Genomic DNA, 18,226 nt, shown 5'->3' on the forward strand with positions numbered 1-18,226 from the left:
ACAGTTGTTTTTTTACCTGTTGCATGTCCCTCTCTGTCACTTCTCAATGTTTGACATACTCCATTTTCATCCCCCAGTTCTCAAATATCTAATTATAATAATCTCCAGCCAATCAGCTCCTACTGCTCTCAGATGAACCTCCAGTCTACTTTTGTATTTGTGTGAATGTGGTTATGTTTGATTAGAAGAGGTCCATTCACTCAGCACTACTGTGATTGACTTTGTGCTAAGCACTACCTACATATTATGTTTGAGATGTGTACTTTCTGTCAACGTCATGTAGAGATCTTTCCTCTTATAATTTTCTAACCAGAAACATTTTTTTAGCACCGGTCTGCAGCAGCACTTACTGATTCATTTGGAACTTGAAGCTTTTTGTGCTTTGCTCTGGCGAACCGTAACTTACACCAGTAATCATGTATTTTATCTCATCTCTCTTTCGTGGTTCAGCACTAACTGCACAGTTGAGTAACTAAAGCATGCTGAAACTCTCAGGCCTTGCATGCACTCGTAGGCCTACAAGGCAGATTCCTTTTTCTTTCTTTTCACTGTTCAACCTGTTAACCACAACACAGGAAGGCAGATTCGATAGACAGACAGACAGACAGGAAGGAGCTGCAGCAGGAAACGGTATCCCCAGCAACAGCGATGACTTCAACTGCTGTGCATTTGTGACTCGTTTAATTTGCTCGCTAGTCCTCAACTAGGTTTTACTCCTTCGAGATCCCTCACATTCAAACTTTGATTCCACCTGCTTTCGTGGGAATTATGGCTTTACTGCATAAAACATCTGTGTGGGCAGTGTTTTACATCCCTTGATGCCTACAGACCGCTTCAACAAGTCCAAGGTGAGATATTTGAGCTTTTTGTATACTTAACTTTATATTTTTACCCGTCATAGCTACAGAAGGTTTGTTAAACTGACTCCTGACTTTACCATACTGTGCCATACTGGCACCTCATAATTAACACGTTAATTTACAAACTGATCAGTCTGGCTTTTTTTCTTGTACAGTGTACTTGCATCATGCAAATGATACTGCTTCTAATGTCTTTGCTTGTTACTGATGATAATTATATATTGTAATTTTACAGAGTTGTGTTAGCTACTGGGCGCTCGCCAATTTAAACACGGCCGCAACACTGTCCCCAACATATTTCTACAATAACAGCAGTATGTTATTAAGTGGTTTTGCCTATTAAGACTATACTCGACAGCGGAAGCTGGAACACCATCTTGAGTACATCTGGGTTTTTGAATCAGTTTCCTTTGTGAGCAGTCGTGATCAGCAACAAACCACACAGGAAGGCATTTGCCTTTTCTCGTTCTGTCTCAGTGAAACCTTAAACATAATTTAAAAGTATGTTTGCAGAACTTTCACTGCAGTTTGTGATATGAAATTATACTAATTGTTGTGTCCATCCTAATAACAAACCTTATTTATGTAACACATTTAATATAGGCCTAAAAAGATGCAATACAATGTAGGCTTTGCAAAAGACGAAAAAATAAATAAAAAGTTGGATTTGTTTGTTTTTCTCTTCAAAGCTTAAAGAAAAGAAGTGCACAATCTGTTTTCAGATGTCGTATTAACCAAGGCATGCAATCAATAATCATAGTTGCCCCCACACTTACTTGACCTGATTAGACCTCTTCTCAGAAGTGTGTGTTTGTGTGTGGGGGGGTGGGTGTGTGGACAGATTGTGCTTTATTGACGTCTTAGCTCTCCTATTACACCTGTTAAAGTGTGACACCTTTATTTGTCTTATTGGTTCATGGAGTTTGGTGACATCATGTAATTACCAGCATAATTCATGTTACTGGCATCAATAATGCTTTATTCAGGAAGATTTATAAATTCTTCTTAACATCTGTTGTGCTACAAATATTATTTGTATATAATATAATATTATAATATGTTTCTCTGACCTGATGTTACATTTCTGAAATGGCTGCATTACATTTAGCTAATGAGAAACAAGGCTTTCAAAGGGATGACAATTGTCTTGATGGCCATAACCACAATGCTAAGCACTTTGGTTAAGACTATTGCATCTTCTAAATGAATATAGATCCTCAGTGCGTATGCAGAAAGCTTAAAAAAAAAGCCATCTGTTTATCAAATGTGTCTCACTGAAATTCAAAATAGAATTTTGAGCAAAATAGAAGCTTTAGAACAAATTGGTCTGTACACTACTATTTCATAGTCAAGTTTTGTTGCTACAGGCATACTGAATCAGTATTACATGACTTAATACACTATATATTCACATTTGGAGCATTAATTAGACTAAGAAATCTTTGGAAGATAATGAGGCCTCTCATTTCTTCATCTTCCTTCATCACAGCACATCATGCCCAGTTTATGGTAGTTGCACATAAGTAACTGTTTTTCATTGTGTAGACCCAAACAGGAACGTCTGAAGGCCGAAATTATCCAACTTTCTCATGGAGAGGAAGGCACATTATGATTCTATCATGGACCGAAGCAAACGCATCACGTGGCAGGACGACTGCTATGTGGATCTACAGTCTACATCCTGCTCTGTCTCTTCACAAGCAGGAACAGAAGGTAAGTATTTTCTTAACAGGTTCATCATAGCCACTTTCTGACCCCTGTCTTGTTAAAAATGTTTTAAAAGAGGAGAGCAATCACACCTGACATCCCCCCCCCCCCATTCTTTATTTTATCTATTTACTTATTTATTTCTAATTTCTGGTCCGATCAGATACCTCTTTACCTTACTATGTGTGTCTGTGCTGTAAGTAAAAAAAGAAAATCATAGCTGCTTTCTTCGACCCAAAGTTTCAGGAACGTTTTAGTTCTTGGAACAACTTTTAAGGAAGCCCATTATTATCTGCGTTTCCAACGTGGTCTAAAGACCCGTGAAGATTAGGCAAATTATTGACATTGATATATGAAAAAGCAACATGACAAGATAAGGGCTGCTCGTGGTCACTATGAGAAGCCGCTGGGCCAAAATCAAAGACTTGACTTGCACATACATCCCGGTACTAAGCACTGGAACATACATGCATATTCTCAAGCATATACATACATATGCATGCCCGTACATACGTTGACATGCATAATGTAAGAATGTGTATGAGGATATGTGAATGAGAGCATGTATGCATGTGCAAACAAACAAGATGGCGCTGACCTTACATATGAAATTCATAGGAAAGAAAAGGGAAGGAAAAGAGAAAGAACAGATTATTTAGAATTACAGGTATTGTGCAACTAAAAGAAGAACTAGAAAAGAACATGTTAAAAAAGACAAAATATGATATGATAATCTCAGTAATCATTTTTTAAGAGTTGTATTTGCGTTCTGTTTTGGTTTAGACCTTGGCTGGATCCAAAAGCATCAAGACCAGCTGCAACGCTTCATTACGGCCTCCTTCCTGGAGGGGATGTTAACCCACCTGAGAAATGTGGATGTGCTGAGTTCAGCTGATGAGACCAAGATCAAAGAAGCGGGCCGTCTGCAGGACCAGGTTAACATGCTCACAACTATTGTCACTGACAAGGACACTCAAGGTTCTGATGCTCTCCAGGGCTTCATTGAGAGCTCAGATTCTCCGGTGGCCCAGCTCATCATCAACCACGGTAAGGAGCTTGAAATGGGATTTGCTCTCTGTGTTGGTCTTTCTTTTAAAGGGTGAAGATCATCCGGTAATAGCCGGAGTGGTTGTTTGATTTCTGAATCTCCTTAACAGCGTGTGATTGACCAGGACATTGAGCCCCAAACTGCTCCTGATGAGATGTTCAGTGTATGAATGTGTGTGCAAATGTAACTATTTGGAAAGCACTTTGCACCACTCTTGCGATTCAAAACGCTAGATACATTGAATCCTTGTGCTTTTCTGCAGATTCCATGGGGAAGGAGCACAAAGAGGTGCTGTTACGGCGATATGAGCAGTACAGAGACAGAGATTCAGTCAGCTGCCCCAAACTAAACATCTTCTCAAGAACGTTACTTCTGGTCGATGGACTTTCCGACATCCAGCAAAAGGAACATGACTTAATGCAGGTGGGGGCGACTCGAGGAAGGAAAAGAAATCATCTCAGACAGCTGGGGCTGACCAAACTCTTGGAGCCCCTGACCCGGGTCAGTTTACCTCCCAGGGTCTCCCTCACACTTGGGGTGGCTGGTATTGGCAAGACAACCTGGGTCCGACACTTCATCAGACAGTGGAGCCAAGGGGCCATCTGCACAGATGTGAGCTTCGTCCTGCCTTTCACTTTTTGCGAGCTGAACTCACTGGAGAAAGTCTCAGCTGAGAGGCTGGTGAAAATGGCTTTTCCTCATTTAATAGACCCCAGTCTGGTCCTGAGCAGCTCCTGCCGCACACTGCTCATACTTGATGGTTTGGACGAATTCCGCTGCACTTTAAATTTCTCTGATGCAGCTCCTTGCAGCGACCCAAAGAAAGAAGTGGCAATTGATGACCTAGTTACTAACATCATCCGGGGCAATCTGCTCCCTGACGTATCAGTGTGGGTGACCTCCAGGCCAGGAGTGGCCTCACTCATCCCTGGAGGATTGGTTGACAGGATGACTGAGATCCCAGGATTCAGCCCGAAGGACATCCAGCTCTTCCTAAACCACCACTTCTCTGAGAGGGATTTTGCCAGTAAAATATGGGCGCACTTGGAGTCCCATAAGATCTTAATGGTGATGTGCTACATACCATGCATTTGCTGGATAGTAGCTGATACTCTGATGTACGTCATGCAGAGTGAAACAGAAGACAGCCTTCCAAGGACTTGTACTGAGCTATACGCTCACTTTTGTTCCATGAAGGCAGAAGTAGGTGAACCAAGAGGCAGGGAGCCTGTGAAAATGGAACAGCTCCATGGGAGCAATCGTAAACTGCTGGGGAACCTTGGACGACTGGCGTTTTATGGGCTCCTTAAACACAAGTACACCTTCAGCGAGCAAGACCTCAGGGCCTATGGGATAGATCTACTGTTAACTCAGTGCAGTCTTGGTGCTGGAGTTCTTGTTCGGGAGGAGTCTGCCATATACACAACATACCGGTTCACTCATTTGTCTCTGCTAGAGTTTCTTGCAGCTACTTTTTACCATATCTCCTCCAAGCGGGCCATCTTTGACTTATTCTCAGAGAGCACCATGTCTTGGCCCAAGATCGGTTTCCAGAACCACTTTAGAAGCGCCTTTCAGCACTCACAACAAGCTGAAGACGGTCACTTGGACGTGTTTGTGCGCTTCCTGACAGGCCTGCTGTGCCCAATGGCACAGAAACCGCTCGCTGGGCTTCTGGCCCTCGGAAAAGATGATGGCAATCAAAAGGCTTGGGCAGCAGGGTTTTTACAAGGCCTCTTGGTCAGCGGAGGTGCAGTGGTGTCCCTGCGTGCAGTTAACCTGGCTTATTGTTTACAGGAGCTGCAACACACAGAGCTATTGCGGAGTGTTGAGGAAGATTTACAGCTTGGTAGCCTAGCAGGGAAATTAACACGGGCTCACTGTGTTGTGCTGGGCTACCTCCTTCATGTGTCTCCAGAGTGCAGTGAACAGACCAACCTAACGGGCTCTCTGAACTACACAACAGTGAAATGTCTGCTCCCACAGCTGCTGTACTGCAGCTATCTCAGGTTAGCTCACCAAAACACAATCTCCCAATAAACTAACACTCAGGAGAAAGACTGAAGGGTGAAATTTGACTTATAATTTATCTACACAGGTTAGAGAATAATCACTTCAAAGATGATGTCATGGAGTTGCTGGGAAGCCTCCTGAGTGCCAAAGACTGCCATATCCAGAAGATAAGGTGGGATCCCATTTACTTTTCAGCAAGCATCATATGAAGAACATTTTGAAGTGATCTTATAGTTCTGAACCGTTGTAGCTTGAACTTACCTGATTGCTCACACACTTTTTAATTACTAGTGTCAGTCTTGTTGATTTCAAGGGTGTAAGAGAGAGAAGAGGATTGGTGCAGTGATGATGATGATTGTGATTATCAGTAATATTTTGTACCATGTAATTGTGACTACTTTTATTCACCCACTCAGTTTGGCAGAGAATGCCATCAGCAACAAAGGATCCAAAGCCCTGAGTCGAGCCCTTTTGGTGAACCGGACGCTAACGTCTCTCAAGTGAGATTTGTGTGTTGCTTTTGACTGGCCATAACCTTTTGAAGAGGAAACTGGTGTGCTTCTAATGCACATTGAGCATTCCATTAGATAACAATTCTGTTTCATGTACTGCAGCTTAAAAAAAGTAAAAGTCACAATTTTGTGCTTATCTCCAAATCCCCACATTGTCTTTGTCCTCATATTTCACAGGCATATGCATTACTATCTGATGTTTCTATTATGTTTCTGTATATCATCTAACCAACTATTTCTTATTTAGTCTCCGGAACAACAACATTGGCTCTAAAGGTGCAAAGTTCCTGGCAGAGGCTCTGAAAATGAACCAAGTCCTGGTATCAATCAAGTGAGTATATAATTGCTATAGATTTTAGTTCATACACAAAATTATCCTACAAAGTGAAAGTGGAACACGTTGGTGTTGGTGTAACTGCTCAATTTCCACCACTCTTCAGCTTCCAGAACAACGCAATTGAGGAGGAAGGTGCTCAGGCCCTTGCAGAAGTACTGCACTGCAACCGCAAACTGGTGTCTCTGAAGTGAGTGCCCTTCACTTGTTTTGTGTGTGTGTGTGTGTGTGTGTGTGTGTGTGTGTGTGTGTGTGTGTGTGTGTGTGTGTGTGTGTGTGTGTGTGTGTGTGTGTGTGTGTGTGTGGTGTGTGTGTGTGTGTGTGTGTGTGTGGGCTTGTTTTACTATATTCATGGGGTCCCAAAACCCGGGAATACAATATACTTGTGGGGTCTGCACAGACTTGTGGACCCCACAAGGTAAGAAAGGGCTGTTTGAGAGTTAAGACTTGGTTTTAGGATTAGGGTTAGAATTAGGTTATGGTTAGGGTAAGGGTTAAGGTTAGGCATTCAGTTGTGATGGTTAGAAAGAAAAGGGGAAAAAAAAAAAAAAAAAAAAAAAGGGGGGGGGGGGGGGGGGGGGGGGGGGGGTGGGGGGGGGGGGGGGGGGGGGGGGGGGGGGGGGGGGGGGGGGGGGGGGGGGGGGGGGGGGGGGGGGGGGGGGGGGGGACTGAAGAATGGAAGAAAGATAGTGGAAAATGGAACAAAGGAATGGAGAGGCGCTGAAAGACGAACTGGACTTAAAAGCTGATGTAATCTTACACTGATATATTCATTCACCATACCCATCTTGTAAATATGATACAGCGTTGTGTTTTTTACATTTATCCCAGTGGATTAAAGACTACAAGCTATTCTTTTTTTCTGTGTTCTTTACACTTTTTTTTTGTAGATTTATGTTTGTGTATTTGACTAACTTGCTGCTTAATTGGTTTTCATGTTAAGATAGCATAAATAATACCCTTGTGTTACAGAGACTGTAATTGGGTCACATACTAATCGTCATGATTCATGATTTGACGTGTTTTTAATATGTCCAGTCTATTTTTGTTTTTGCCTACAGTCTTTGTAGCAACCAGCTTGGGGACAAAGGGGCAATCGCTCTGGCAGAGGCTTTGACAGTCAACCACACTCTCCTCTCTCTTCAGTCAGTATCTTCAAAAGTCTACTGCTAATGCATTTTAACATTGTGGGTTGTTACACCTTGGTTCACTTAGTTTGCAACAGTGTTTGTCTTGCGAGTAATTTACATTACATTTGTGTTTAACCTTTCTTTTGGCAGACTTCAGAGTAACTCAATCAGCAACAGGGGGATGACTGCCTTAACCAAAGCACTCAGGCTGAACCGTGGCCTCGTCTCCTTGAAGTAAGAATTAAACTTTGGCTAAGACAACTCTGATCCTTTTATAAAAAAAAAAGTACCATCTCATGTTTTCTTGACCTGAGTCAACCTTATTAGACCTTATTAGACTGATCTATGTTCACCAGGGCTGTAGTAGGCTGAGTCCGGACTCAAGTTTCCAAATACTCTAGTTGGTCTTGACTGAGTCCAGCACTATTTGCTTTTGTTCTAAAGTAACTTCCTCCTTCAAAACAAAACCATTGATGAAGCGCGCTTGTTCAGAAAACAGGTATTATTTTAATTCAAAATCAATCTAGAACAGGCATTGAGATTGGTCACCTGGTATACTGGTAACTGGCTGCATCATATACCTCAATCATCAAGTATCAATCAATTTCATTTTGGCCACAGACACAATGTCAGTGAGCACTTTGTACTATGAATTCTTCAGGACAAGTTATAAGGTCAAGAATGGGAACATTTCCATTTTATATTTTAAGTAAATAATATGGCCTAATTTGATCCTATAGTGTGTTACTCTGCACTTGCTTTTTGATTATTACAAATAATAAAGCAAAATGATCATCTTAAAGTAGAAGATATACGGTCTCTCACATCGCATAAATTATGACCAGGTAAGTGAGTGGCCTTGAAGAGGATTTTTTTTTTCTGTCTCGGTATTAACTGTCTCTCATTTGGACTCGGTCTTGACTTGGACTCCAACTTTTTTGGAAGTCAGTCTCGGCTAGTCCTGGTCTTGGACTTGTCTTGGACTCGACAAAGACTGGACTTGACTACAGCCCTGATGTGCACAGCCAACTCCTTTTTAAGTAGTAGTGTGACAATTTGGGAACTACATTATTCGTTTTGAGGATTGATACCACTCTCATATCTGTCCGGTAAATAGAGGTTTGATGTCACGTCCTGGCTAGCCTTTGTTCCACCAGCTTATCCCCTCTTTTGTTGAGCTTGTGACGTTTAACCTGCCATGGTCCAGGGCTTATGGGAAATGGTGTTCATTAAATACAGCTAAAAATAATGAGAAAAAAAATATTTAAAAAAAATTTAATTACCATCCTTATGTTAAAGTTATTTGTGTTATTAGAGACATCAGATTTTCAGGTTTTCATACCTCTGGAACAGCATCATGCTAGCTTAGCTTTAGCGCTTAAGAGGTGCAGGTAGGGGAATTTTGTTATCGTTGGGCATAGCCAGGTTCGCTGTTTCCCCCTGTTTCCTGTCTTTATGCAATGCTAAGCTAAGCAGCTGCTAGGTGTAGCTTCATATTTACTGCAGCGATGTTAGAGTGGTATCAATTTTTTCATCTAGCTCAAATAAAAGTGAGTAAGCATATGAGATTGTTGGGAAAACTGTCATTTCTTATCCTTTTTTTCCCTTTTATCTATCTTTTCATCTGTAAGTTTAAGGGAGAACTCCATAGGGGTGGAGGGAGCAAAGAACATGGCTCATGCCCTCCATGAGAACAACTCTCTGCAGGACCTTGAGTGAGTCACCTCATTAATTGCCATGTGTGTAATGCCCCACATAGGCATAGAAATATCCGACTGTTCAGAAAATGTCACTCCCCCTACTGTGGTATGTCACTTAGGGCTATTGTATGATGGCAAATTGAAAAATCCCATGAGATTACTGTATAAACACAGTGGTTATTTGAATAAGTATGGCGATATTCACAACTGAACATCAAGGCATTAATTGACCCAAGTTGTTTTTTTAAATTCTATTTGCCTTTACACAGTAAAATTAAGTGGATTTTTCAAACTTCAAAGTCACCTTTTTGATCTGCTTGAAAGCAGACATGTTGCGGAAGCACTGACAGACTTTGAACTAGAAAATGCATTTCCTGCAGAAAATGCGTGGGAATGCTGAATAGCTGAATTGCTAAAGCTAAACTGGGTGAATAGCTTAAATCCGTAAGAAGAAGTTGAAGTAGTGAGAATAGTTGAAAAAGTGGAAATTGGTTTAATAAGTATGAATTTCATTGATAAGTTGAATAACACCACTAATGTATAAACTAATTTATTTTCTAACTGGAATTATGAATAAGTATGGAAGACTTACAAATGCTGTGAGAAACATTGATGAAAATGCAGAAATATGGAACAAATAGCTTTGTGCATTGCACTACACTGCTGAAAAACTTGGAAGTTGGAAGCTGAACTGCACATAAGTTAAGAGCTGAAATACATTTGTAGAAAAGCTGGAAGTTAAACTGTAATACTGTCAAAAGTGGAAGTTTCAATACATTGACCAAAAAGACTTATTATCAGCTATATCCATTGCATAGAACAAACAGAGAGACAAAGAGAAAGAGATAGAGAGAGAGAGGGGGGGGAGAAAGAGAGAGGGGGAGGGAGAGACAGGGAGGGAGAAGGAGGGATAGAGAGAGAAGGAGAGAGAAAGAGAGAAAGAGAGGGACAGGGAGAGAGAGAGGGAAAGAGAGAGGGGGGGACGAGAGAGAGAGAAAGAGAGAGAGGGATAGAGAGAGGAAGAAAGAGAGGGATGGAGAGAGAAGGAGAGAGAGAAAGAGAGGGACAGGGAGAGAGAGGGGGAGAGAGAGAGGGGGACAAGACACAGAGGGAGAGAGGGAGAGAAAAAGAGAAGGAAAGAGAGAGAGAGGGAGAGTGAGAGACAGAGAGAGAGGGGAAAGAAAAAGAGACAGAGAGAGAGGGGGGAGGGAGAGACAGGGAGGGATGGAGAGAGAATGAGAGAGAGGGGGATACAGGGGGAGAGGGAGAGGGAGAGAGAGAGAGGGAAAGAGAGAGGGGGGAGAGAGAGAGGGGGGATGAGGGAGAGGGAGAGAGGGAGAGACAAAGCGAGAGAGAGAAGGAAAGAGAGAGCGAGATGGGGGGATAGAGAGAGAGGGAGAGAGACAGAGGGAAAGAGAAAGAGGACAGAACAGAGGACAGAGAAAGAGGACATAACAGAGAAGACAGACAGACAGACAGACAGACAGACAGACAGACAGACCAGAACAAGAGAATAGAACAGAGACGGCAGACAGACAGAAGTGGAACACAAAAGCTATAGACTACTGTTCATATTACTGCCTGTAGTATCTGGGTGTGTCTGTGAAAGTGCTGTCATGGTAACCAATGGCCAGTGAATATGTTTGTAAACATGCTTTGAAGTGTAATCAGTTAATTAACGAGCGTGTACACCTGCTGAAACTGTCAGCTGTCAAATGACGTCATCCTGAGCACTACAAGGCCTTTGTGAACGTATCGGTATAAAATGTATATGGATAAACTTAAAAATGTGGGCATATCAGCGATTTAAAAAAGTGGTTCGTTTTGCATTTTGCTTGGAAATGTGAAGAATGTTATACAGGAGGGTGGATGGACAAAAGTGCTGAACTGTTGTCATTTGGAAGCTCAACCAGCCAAAAGTAAAAGGCGTATCACAAAACTGACAAAAATACCTACGTTTTGATGTATAAATTGTGTATGACAAGTAGATATTGTGGGCGTGAGAACAATTTATAGAGAAGTACCGTGGCCGGGAAGTGCAATGCAACATTACAAAGAATGAAACACTTTTACAAAGCTTGAGACAAATTTACATTTTGGAAAACAAATTTCATGAAAACAAATTTACATTTTACAAAAAAAATTTACATTTTAGAAAACAAATTTACATTTTGGAAAACAAAAAAAAACATTTTGGAAAAACAAATTTACATTTTAGAAAAAACAAATTAACATTTTGGAAAACAAATTTACATTTTAGAAAACAAATTTACATTTTGGAAAACAAATTTACATTTTAGAAAACAAATTTACATTTTAGAAAACAAATTAACAAGATGCAAAACACTTTTACCAGTCCTGAAACAAATTTACAAATGACAGATTCTTCACGGAAAGGGAATGTACCACATACGGAAGTGATGAGGTGTAAATGTATACATGTGCCTTGACTACGGCAGTTATGGATCGTATGCGTCAATAGAGCCGCCATCTTGGAACAGGGGAGGCACTCCCTTTATATACTGTCTATGGGGGCCGCCTTAATGCATCAGCGTCAATGTAGGCAAAGGTCTAACGGAAATAAAATCACTATAAATCGTCATGCGATGTTGTAGTTTTTAAACAAAAAGACAAAGAGACTAATTAAGGTGTTAATACAAAGAATATTTATTATAATCAGTTCACAGATATGAGTACAAACGGAAACTTCACCCTTCTGAACTAAGAGGTTCTGCTTCAAAGTGAAGTTTAAACAAACTGAAATGTCCAGGCTCACTCCCCCACTAATGATTCATTTATTTCTGCATGTAGTTATTCATTTAACGAGACTTAAAGTCATGTTTCGTCATCCACAGTCCGAGTCCCGCCAGACTCCCTTTAGGAAACCTGTGATTTAAACTTCAGCAGGTTGTGACAGTCCGGCCTGCCAGTCCTGGATCTGATTCTCCCGGGCTTCCCTTCCCTCCAGCGGGCCCAGCAATACGGCCTGGGTCTCCAGCTGCGTGGTGTCGTTTTGGCTCCCAGGAATGGGCAGTGAGCTCCAGGTCCTGCAGCTGCAGACGGACTCAGCTGCCCCCTGCTGTAGCTTCGATCCGGCCGGCTGTCGTACATTCCCGTTTTTTTCCAATGTTTCTGTCAGGTCCGCGTCATATAAAAACTCCAAACACCGACCACACGTAAAGTCACCATAAACTTCATTCACGCCATATACTCAACAACACAAATTGACTCGCGTCACCAGCAACACCGCAACACCTCATCACTTCCGGTATGTGGTACATTCCCTTTCCGTGAAGAATCTGTCATTTGTAAATTTGTTTCGGGACTTGTCAAAGTGTTTTGAATCTTGTTAATTTGTTTTTTAAAATGTAAATTTGTTTTCTAAAATGTTATTTTGTTTTCCAAAATGTAAATTTGTTTTCTAAAATGTAAATTTGTTTTCTAAAATGTAAATTTGTTTTCTAAAATGTAATTTTGTTTTCCGAAATGTAAATTTGTTTTCTAAAATGTTATTTTGTTTTCCAAAATGTAAATTTGTTTTCTAAAATGTAAATTTGTTTTCTAAAATGTAAATTTGTTTTCTAAAATGTAATTTTGTTTTCCGAAAGGTAAATTTGTTTTCTAAAAATGTTATTTTGTTTTCCAAAATGTAAATTTGTTTTCTAAAATGTTATTTTGTTTTCCAAAATGTTAATTTGTTTTCTAAAATGTAAATTTGTTTTCCAAAATGTAAATTTGTCTTGAGCTTTGTAAAAGTGTTTCATTCTTTGTAATGTTGCATTGCACTTCCCGGCCACCGTAGAGAAGGGACAAAGATTTTTTAAGGCTCTGTGCTGTAGCTATGACATCATCCACTCTAGCTCACGCAATACACACTCTGTTTAATCGATAAAAAAATCCTGAAAAGATCACTAAACTTAAACAGCTTTTTCACAAAAACTGTAAAAGATATCAAACTGAAAAGATAAAGCCGGATAGCTGAATATTTTGTGAACATTTTAAAGTTTGTTTGGCATCTGTAGGTGAAAGTATGAAGGAGCTGAAACTTTTGGGAGCGGAAGAAGATTTTAAGAAGTTGAAGCATGCTCTCATTCACTTCAATGTTAAAAAAAAGTGTTAAAAAGCTTAAAATTTTAAAAAGTATAAATAGTAGAAAAAAGTTGAAGAAGTCCCATCATTAGCTGAAAGTTGAAACATTTGAAAAGTTGAATGGTTTTAATAGCTCAAAGTAGAACAGCATTCCCTCTAATTACAAAGTATTTTCACACATCACTGTCAAACCTAACTGTTTAAACTTTAACTACTCTGTATACATTTGTGTTTCTTTGTGTGTGTTCACATCTAGTCTCACAGCCAACCTGTTGCACGATGAAGGAGTTCAAGCTATAGCAGGTGCAATCAAGTTTAATCGAGGCCTCACCTCTCTGCAGTAAGTGATGCTTTTAAATACAAATAGACACACACCTGAGCCTGCGAGTAGTTCAGGCATCGGCAGCTTTGCTCGCTCCACAATAATGGTACAAAAATAGAATAGAATAAATAAGCCACTGCTGTAGCATCGGGATAACATTCCTTCAAGATTCCCAAAACTTTTCAATGCAAACAAGTTATGCACTCGTAACATTTAATGAGATTTTAAACTGTTTCAGAAACATTTAAAAGAAATCAGAATATAAAACATTAGGGGATTGCTATTTATTGCATGTATAACTGTTTAGATTGATTAGAATTTCCCTTTGTCTTGTTAAAGGTGGTATAATTCATGATTTACTGTCATATGTGACATATAATAAATAACATATGCATTATATGCCTCAGTGTTGGCCCTAATGTGCCTTCCTTTCTCTTTTTACAGTCTCCAGTGGAATTTCATCAAGTCCTCTGCCACTAAAGCTCTGGCCCATGCACTCCTCTCCAATGCCACAATGCAGCTCTTGGAGTAAGGCCAAACGTACTACCATTAGAGACAGGATTTAATTTCCTGATCGTGGTCTTATCCGCCGCTAAACACTTATGTGGATTTTCATTCACAGGGTTCTATTGATATTTACAGTTGTCACTGTGTCTGTGTTTGTGTGTCCGTCTTTTGCTGCAGTCTACAGGAGAATGCTATTGGGAATGAAGGCGTCATTTTTCTTGCCGAAGCCCTGAAAACCAACGTGTCTCTGCGTACATTATGGTTGGCATTATAATTGTGTATAATGATTGATCATAATTTTGGTCTTTAAGTGTAAATGAATGACAGAAGTCAGTTTTTAAACACATACACATAATACACATACATTCACCTAAAAGTTGTGATTGATCAAAATCTTTCTACGTGTGGGACAATAAGTTGTCTTCTATTATTTCCCCATGTGTTCACTATTTTTTGCGTGCTTTCTCTTTAGTCTCCAGGGGGTGTCATCGAGCACCAGTGGTGCCATTGCAATGGCAGAGGCTCTAATGACCAACCAAACCCTGCAAACATTAGAGTGAGTCCAAGCTCTCTTTTCTTTTAAACTGTTCCTTTTTTACATTCTCAGCCACATAGTGTAAAACAAGCAAGCAATTTAAAGCCAGCTCAGCTCAATCTTGCTCCTCATTAGTATTTCTGATTTCCACTTTGTCAGTTTTTGTATCTCAGGTACTGTATAATATGCCATCATTTGGCTTGAATGGGACCAAGCAACTCCTTTTGAAGCTCCTTTCTTCTTGCTTCCTTCTGTTTCTGTCTGTAAAACATTTACCCTCTCATTTCTCTGCATTATAGATGTGATAGCTTGTGATTCGTCTCTGTCATAGATGTGAATTTGACAATGCCAGCACCCGATTGAACAAATTTGGTGGATAGTTTCCTCGGCGAATGTGAGTGTTCGCAGAATAAGGAAGCCAATGGGATGTCTGCCTTAAGCAAACCCTTGTGGTCTTGCAAAGCTCCACAAGGGTTTGCTTAAGGCAGACATCCCATTGGCTTCCTTATTCTGCGAACACTGTCACATTCGCACGGAAACTATCCACCAAATTTGTTTGGTGAACAAATGCGAGGCACAAAAAAAGTCACTCAGTTGCTCTACAACACTTCTGCCCTGGCATTGATCTGGTTGGAACCAGTTCATTCTCAGTCAGTGTTTGATTGTGTCATGGCAATTTTGTTATCCCACTCTGGCAATGAGAAACAAAACAAAAATATCTTACAGTATTGTCACACTTTTAATGCACACGCGATGGAAAGGTGCTCTCTCTCTTTATACCTTGGCTTGGTCCTCCCCCTCTGGTCAGGGTGCCTTCTTTCAATCAGTCTGCAGCATGCCTTTGTTCTCAAGACAAAGGGTCTAACCAGCCAGAGGTGAGAATCGTCTGATGACATTCAGGTGGGAAAAGCCTTAGCAATCAGGTCAAGATTCACTCAGTCAAGGGTTACATTGATTAACGATTCAGCATGATCAAATGCAAGAGAAGATAACCTAATTACATGTGTACATTTGATGATTACATGTGATTTTATCCCTCAATATAAATATGTCCCAACTAGGGTTAGACAATTATGATGATAGATACTTTGAGTCAACGTAAATTTGTCAATTGTCAGAGATTTTGTGTACACCATGGTTACTATCCCTTTATCATATCTGGGTGTATTAGACCACTGTGGACAGTGGGCAAATGTTGTATGGTTATATATGATTTTTGAATCAGTGTGACAAAGTACATTGAGTCAGCAGGTATTTAATCTTCTGGATCAACCAAAATAGACATTTGTGTGTGGTTATTTTATTCATAAACAGTTTGATTTTCTAGAAAGTGTCCTATGCTTGTAATCCAACCGTAATCATAGAGAGTCAGCCTTGGCCCGTTATTTTTCTCGCGGAGGTTTTGTTTCAGTCTTTTTGAAAAGCTCAACTTAATGGAAATTGAAATGTATCTCAGTCTGTATAATTACACAAACAATTTGGGGAAAAAACTAAATAACCCAACATAGAAGAACAGGCTTAAAATATGGACAAAGTATGAAAAAGTACCATGTTTCAGTTTTTTTTTTAAAGGCAAAAAAAAAAAAAAACATCTATGAAGACACATTGTGAACTGGATGCTGGTAGAACAAAACTTGAGCCAGAAAAAAGGGGTTGGAATTTAGCTCTTTGTGAACTTGTCCAATTATTTCCATTATGCAACTTCACATTGAGAAGCTGTCAATTTCCCATTCTTGGTGAAGAACCGATTTTAAGATTGCACACAGTGTCGAAACAACGCTAAAAAGGAGTGACATGAAGCGAGATCTGTTTTAATAAAAATCCTAATCAGTATTCACTTGTGTCACTGACGCCTTTTGTCTCTAATCTTTACAACCTATTGCCTTTCTTTTTCATGTTGATGCTGCTAACACACTGCCATGTATGTACAATTGTTGTGTTCTGTACTTGATTATATCCCATTTCTTCCACTGTTTCAGTCTACGTGGGAACACCGTGGGGATGGAAGGAGCAAAGGCTCTGGCTAACGCACTGAAAAGCAACAGAAGCCTCAAGTCTTTGAAGTAAGTCCTGACTGGAGTTCGTCGTGATCCATGTGAACCTATATGTCAGTATTTGCCCAGTTTAGACAGCATAAGAACTGCCATTGCCTGTGTCATACAGTCTACAGTATTTAACCTTCTTTATGTAGTTTATACAATGAAGACACAGTTTATATGAAGAGAAATGCAGAGCAGGATTGTCACACTCATGTTTTAAAAACCTGAATTTTCTGAAATTCAATTAATACAGTGAATTTGAAGTCTCCTAATTCAAATGCCTTGTCTCTTGATTAAGATTCAGCTTCTTAGATAAAGTACATCTGGCCAAAGGACTTTATCACTGATCATAAGGCAGCGTCAACTACAAGGCTGACAGCAGTGAGCTAACATTGTGTTTTACTAATCTACCCAACCAACGATCAAGCTTTATTATTCATGTTTGTTAACTAACAGTAACTGTTGGTCCAGTTTGCTGCAAGACAGCTCCTATAGGATTTACATGTGCTGGACTTCCTGTTTGATCCTTTCAAATCCAGCACTTTGGATTTGAAAAATAAAAACTTTATACTTAAATCACTGGACATTTGATTAAAGAAAAACCTTGTTTGTCTCTGTGTGCATCATCAGTCTGCAGGAGAACTCTCTGGGTATGGATGGAGCCATATTTATTGCAACGGCCTTGAAGGGAAACCACCAATTGACATACATCAAGTGAGTTTTCTTTTTTACACCTGTCTCCTATATTACATATATACTGTACACTTTTCTGTATGTGCATGTGTGTGTTTGTGCATTAAAAAGTGACATTTGTTGTGTGCAGTTTGCAGGGAAATGGTATTGGAGAATCAGGAGCAAAGGTCATATCTGATGCTATAAGAGCCGACGCTCCGGGCTGTGTGGTGGACATCTGAACAAGGAAAGAGCAGCGTCTACTGAGAAAAGTCGCACATGTAACATAGAGATAACAGTATAGGCTGTATGTGTTATAAGGAAAAGGTGTATGCAATTTAGTTAAAGCTGTACAGTATGTTTGTGCTGAATATCACTCTGTAGCTGTTCACTGTATAGTAATATATATATATATATATATATATATATATATATATATATATATATATTCACATATTTATTATGACATTATTATTGAGGTAGCAGTTGCCAGAAGGGAGGAAAAAAAGAAATTGACAAGGGTGTAGATATTTAGAGTGACACCATATTTTTATGTAAAATACACTCAGTATCTATAATTACAGAGTGGAGTCTCATCTCTCTTATTTGCCAATAAAGATGACATTCTGTTCATTTTCTCTATTTGCACGAAGGAATCTGGTGTATAGCAATAAAATGGACATTACACAGCAGTTATATTCCACTTTTGATTTTTACAAGGGCATAGATTTGTCAAAAAAGTCTACGGCTCTGTCATT

At 39.9% G+C, this 18,226-nt stretch overlaps 1 protein-coding gene across 1 annotated transcript; it reads left to right on the plus strand.

The window, feature by feature from the left end:
- The first annotated feature begins 93 nt into the window (after positions 1 to 93).
- nlrc3 (NLR family, CARD domain containing 3) lies at positions 94 to 17,900 on the plus strand. The gene is made up of 18 exons (XM_039789141.1): positions 94 to 848; positions 2,406 to 2,573; positions 3,351 to 3,614; positions 3,878 to 5,624; positions 5,714 to 5,800; positions 6,045 to 6,128; positions 6,388 to 6,471; positions 6,581 to 6,664; positions 7,536 to 7,619; positions 7,755 to 7,838; positions 9,236 to 9,319; positions 13,650 to 13,733; positions 14,160 to 14,243; positions 14,400 to 14,483; positions 14,695 to 14,778; positions 16,737 to 16,820; positions 17,427 to 17,510; positions 17,620 to 17,900. The coding sequence occupies exons 2-18, from the start codon at positions 2,450 to 2,452 to the stop codon at positions 17,708 to 17,710; spliced, it is 3,321 nt and encodes a 1,106-aa protein (XP_039645075.1). The 5' UTR covers positions 94 to 848; positions 2,406 to 2,449; the 3' UTR covers positions 17,711 to 17,900.
- Positions 17,901 to 18,226: the final 326 nt, after the last annotated feature.

Source organism: Perca fluviatilis, chromosome 21, assembly GCF_010015445.1.
Source record: "Perca fluviatilis chromosome 21, GENO_Pfluv_1.0, whole genome shotgun sequence".
Taxonomy (NCBI): domain Eukaryota; kingdom Metazoa; phylum Chordata; class Actinopteri; order Perciformes; family Percidae; genus Perca; species Perca fluviatilis.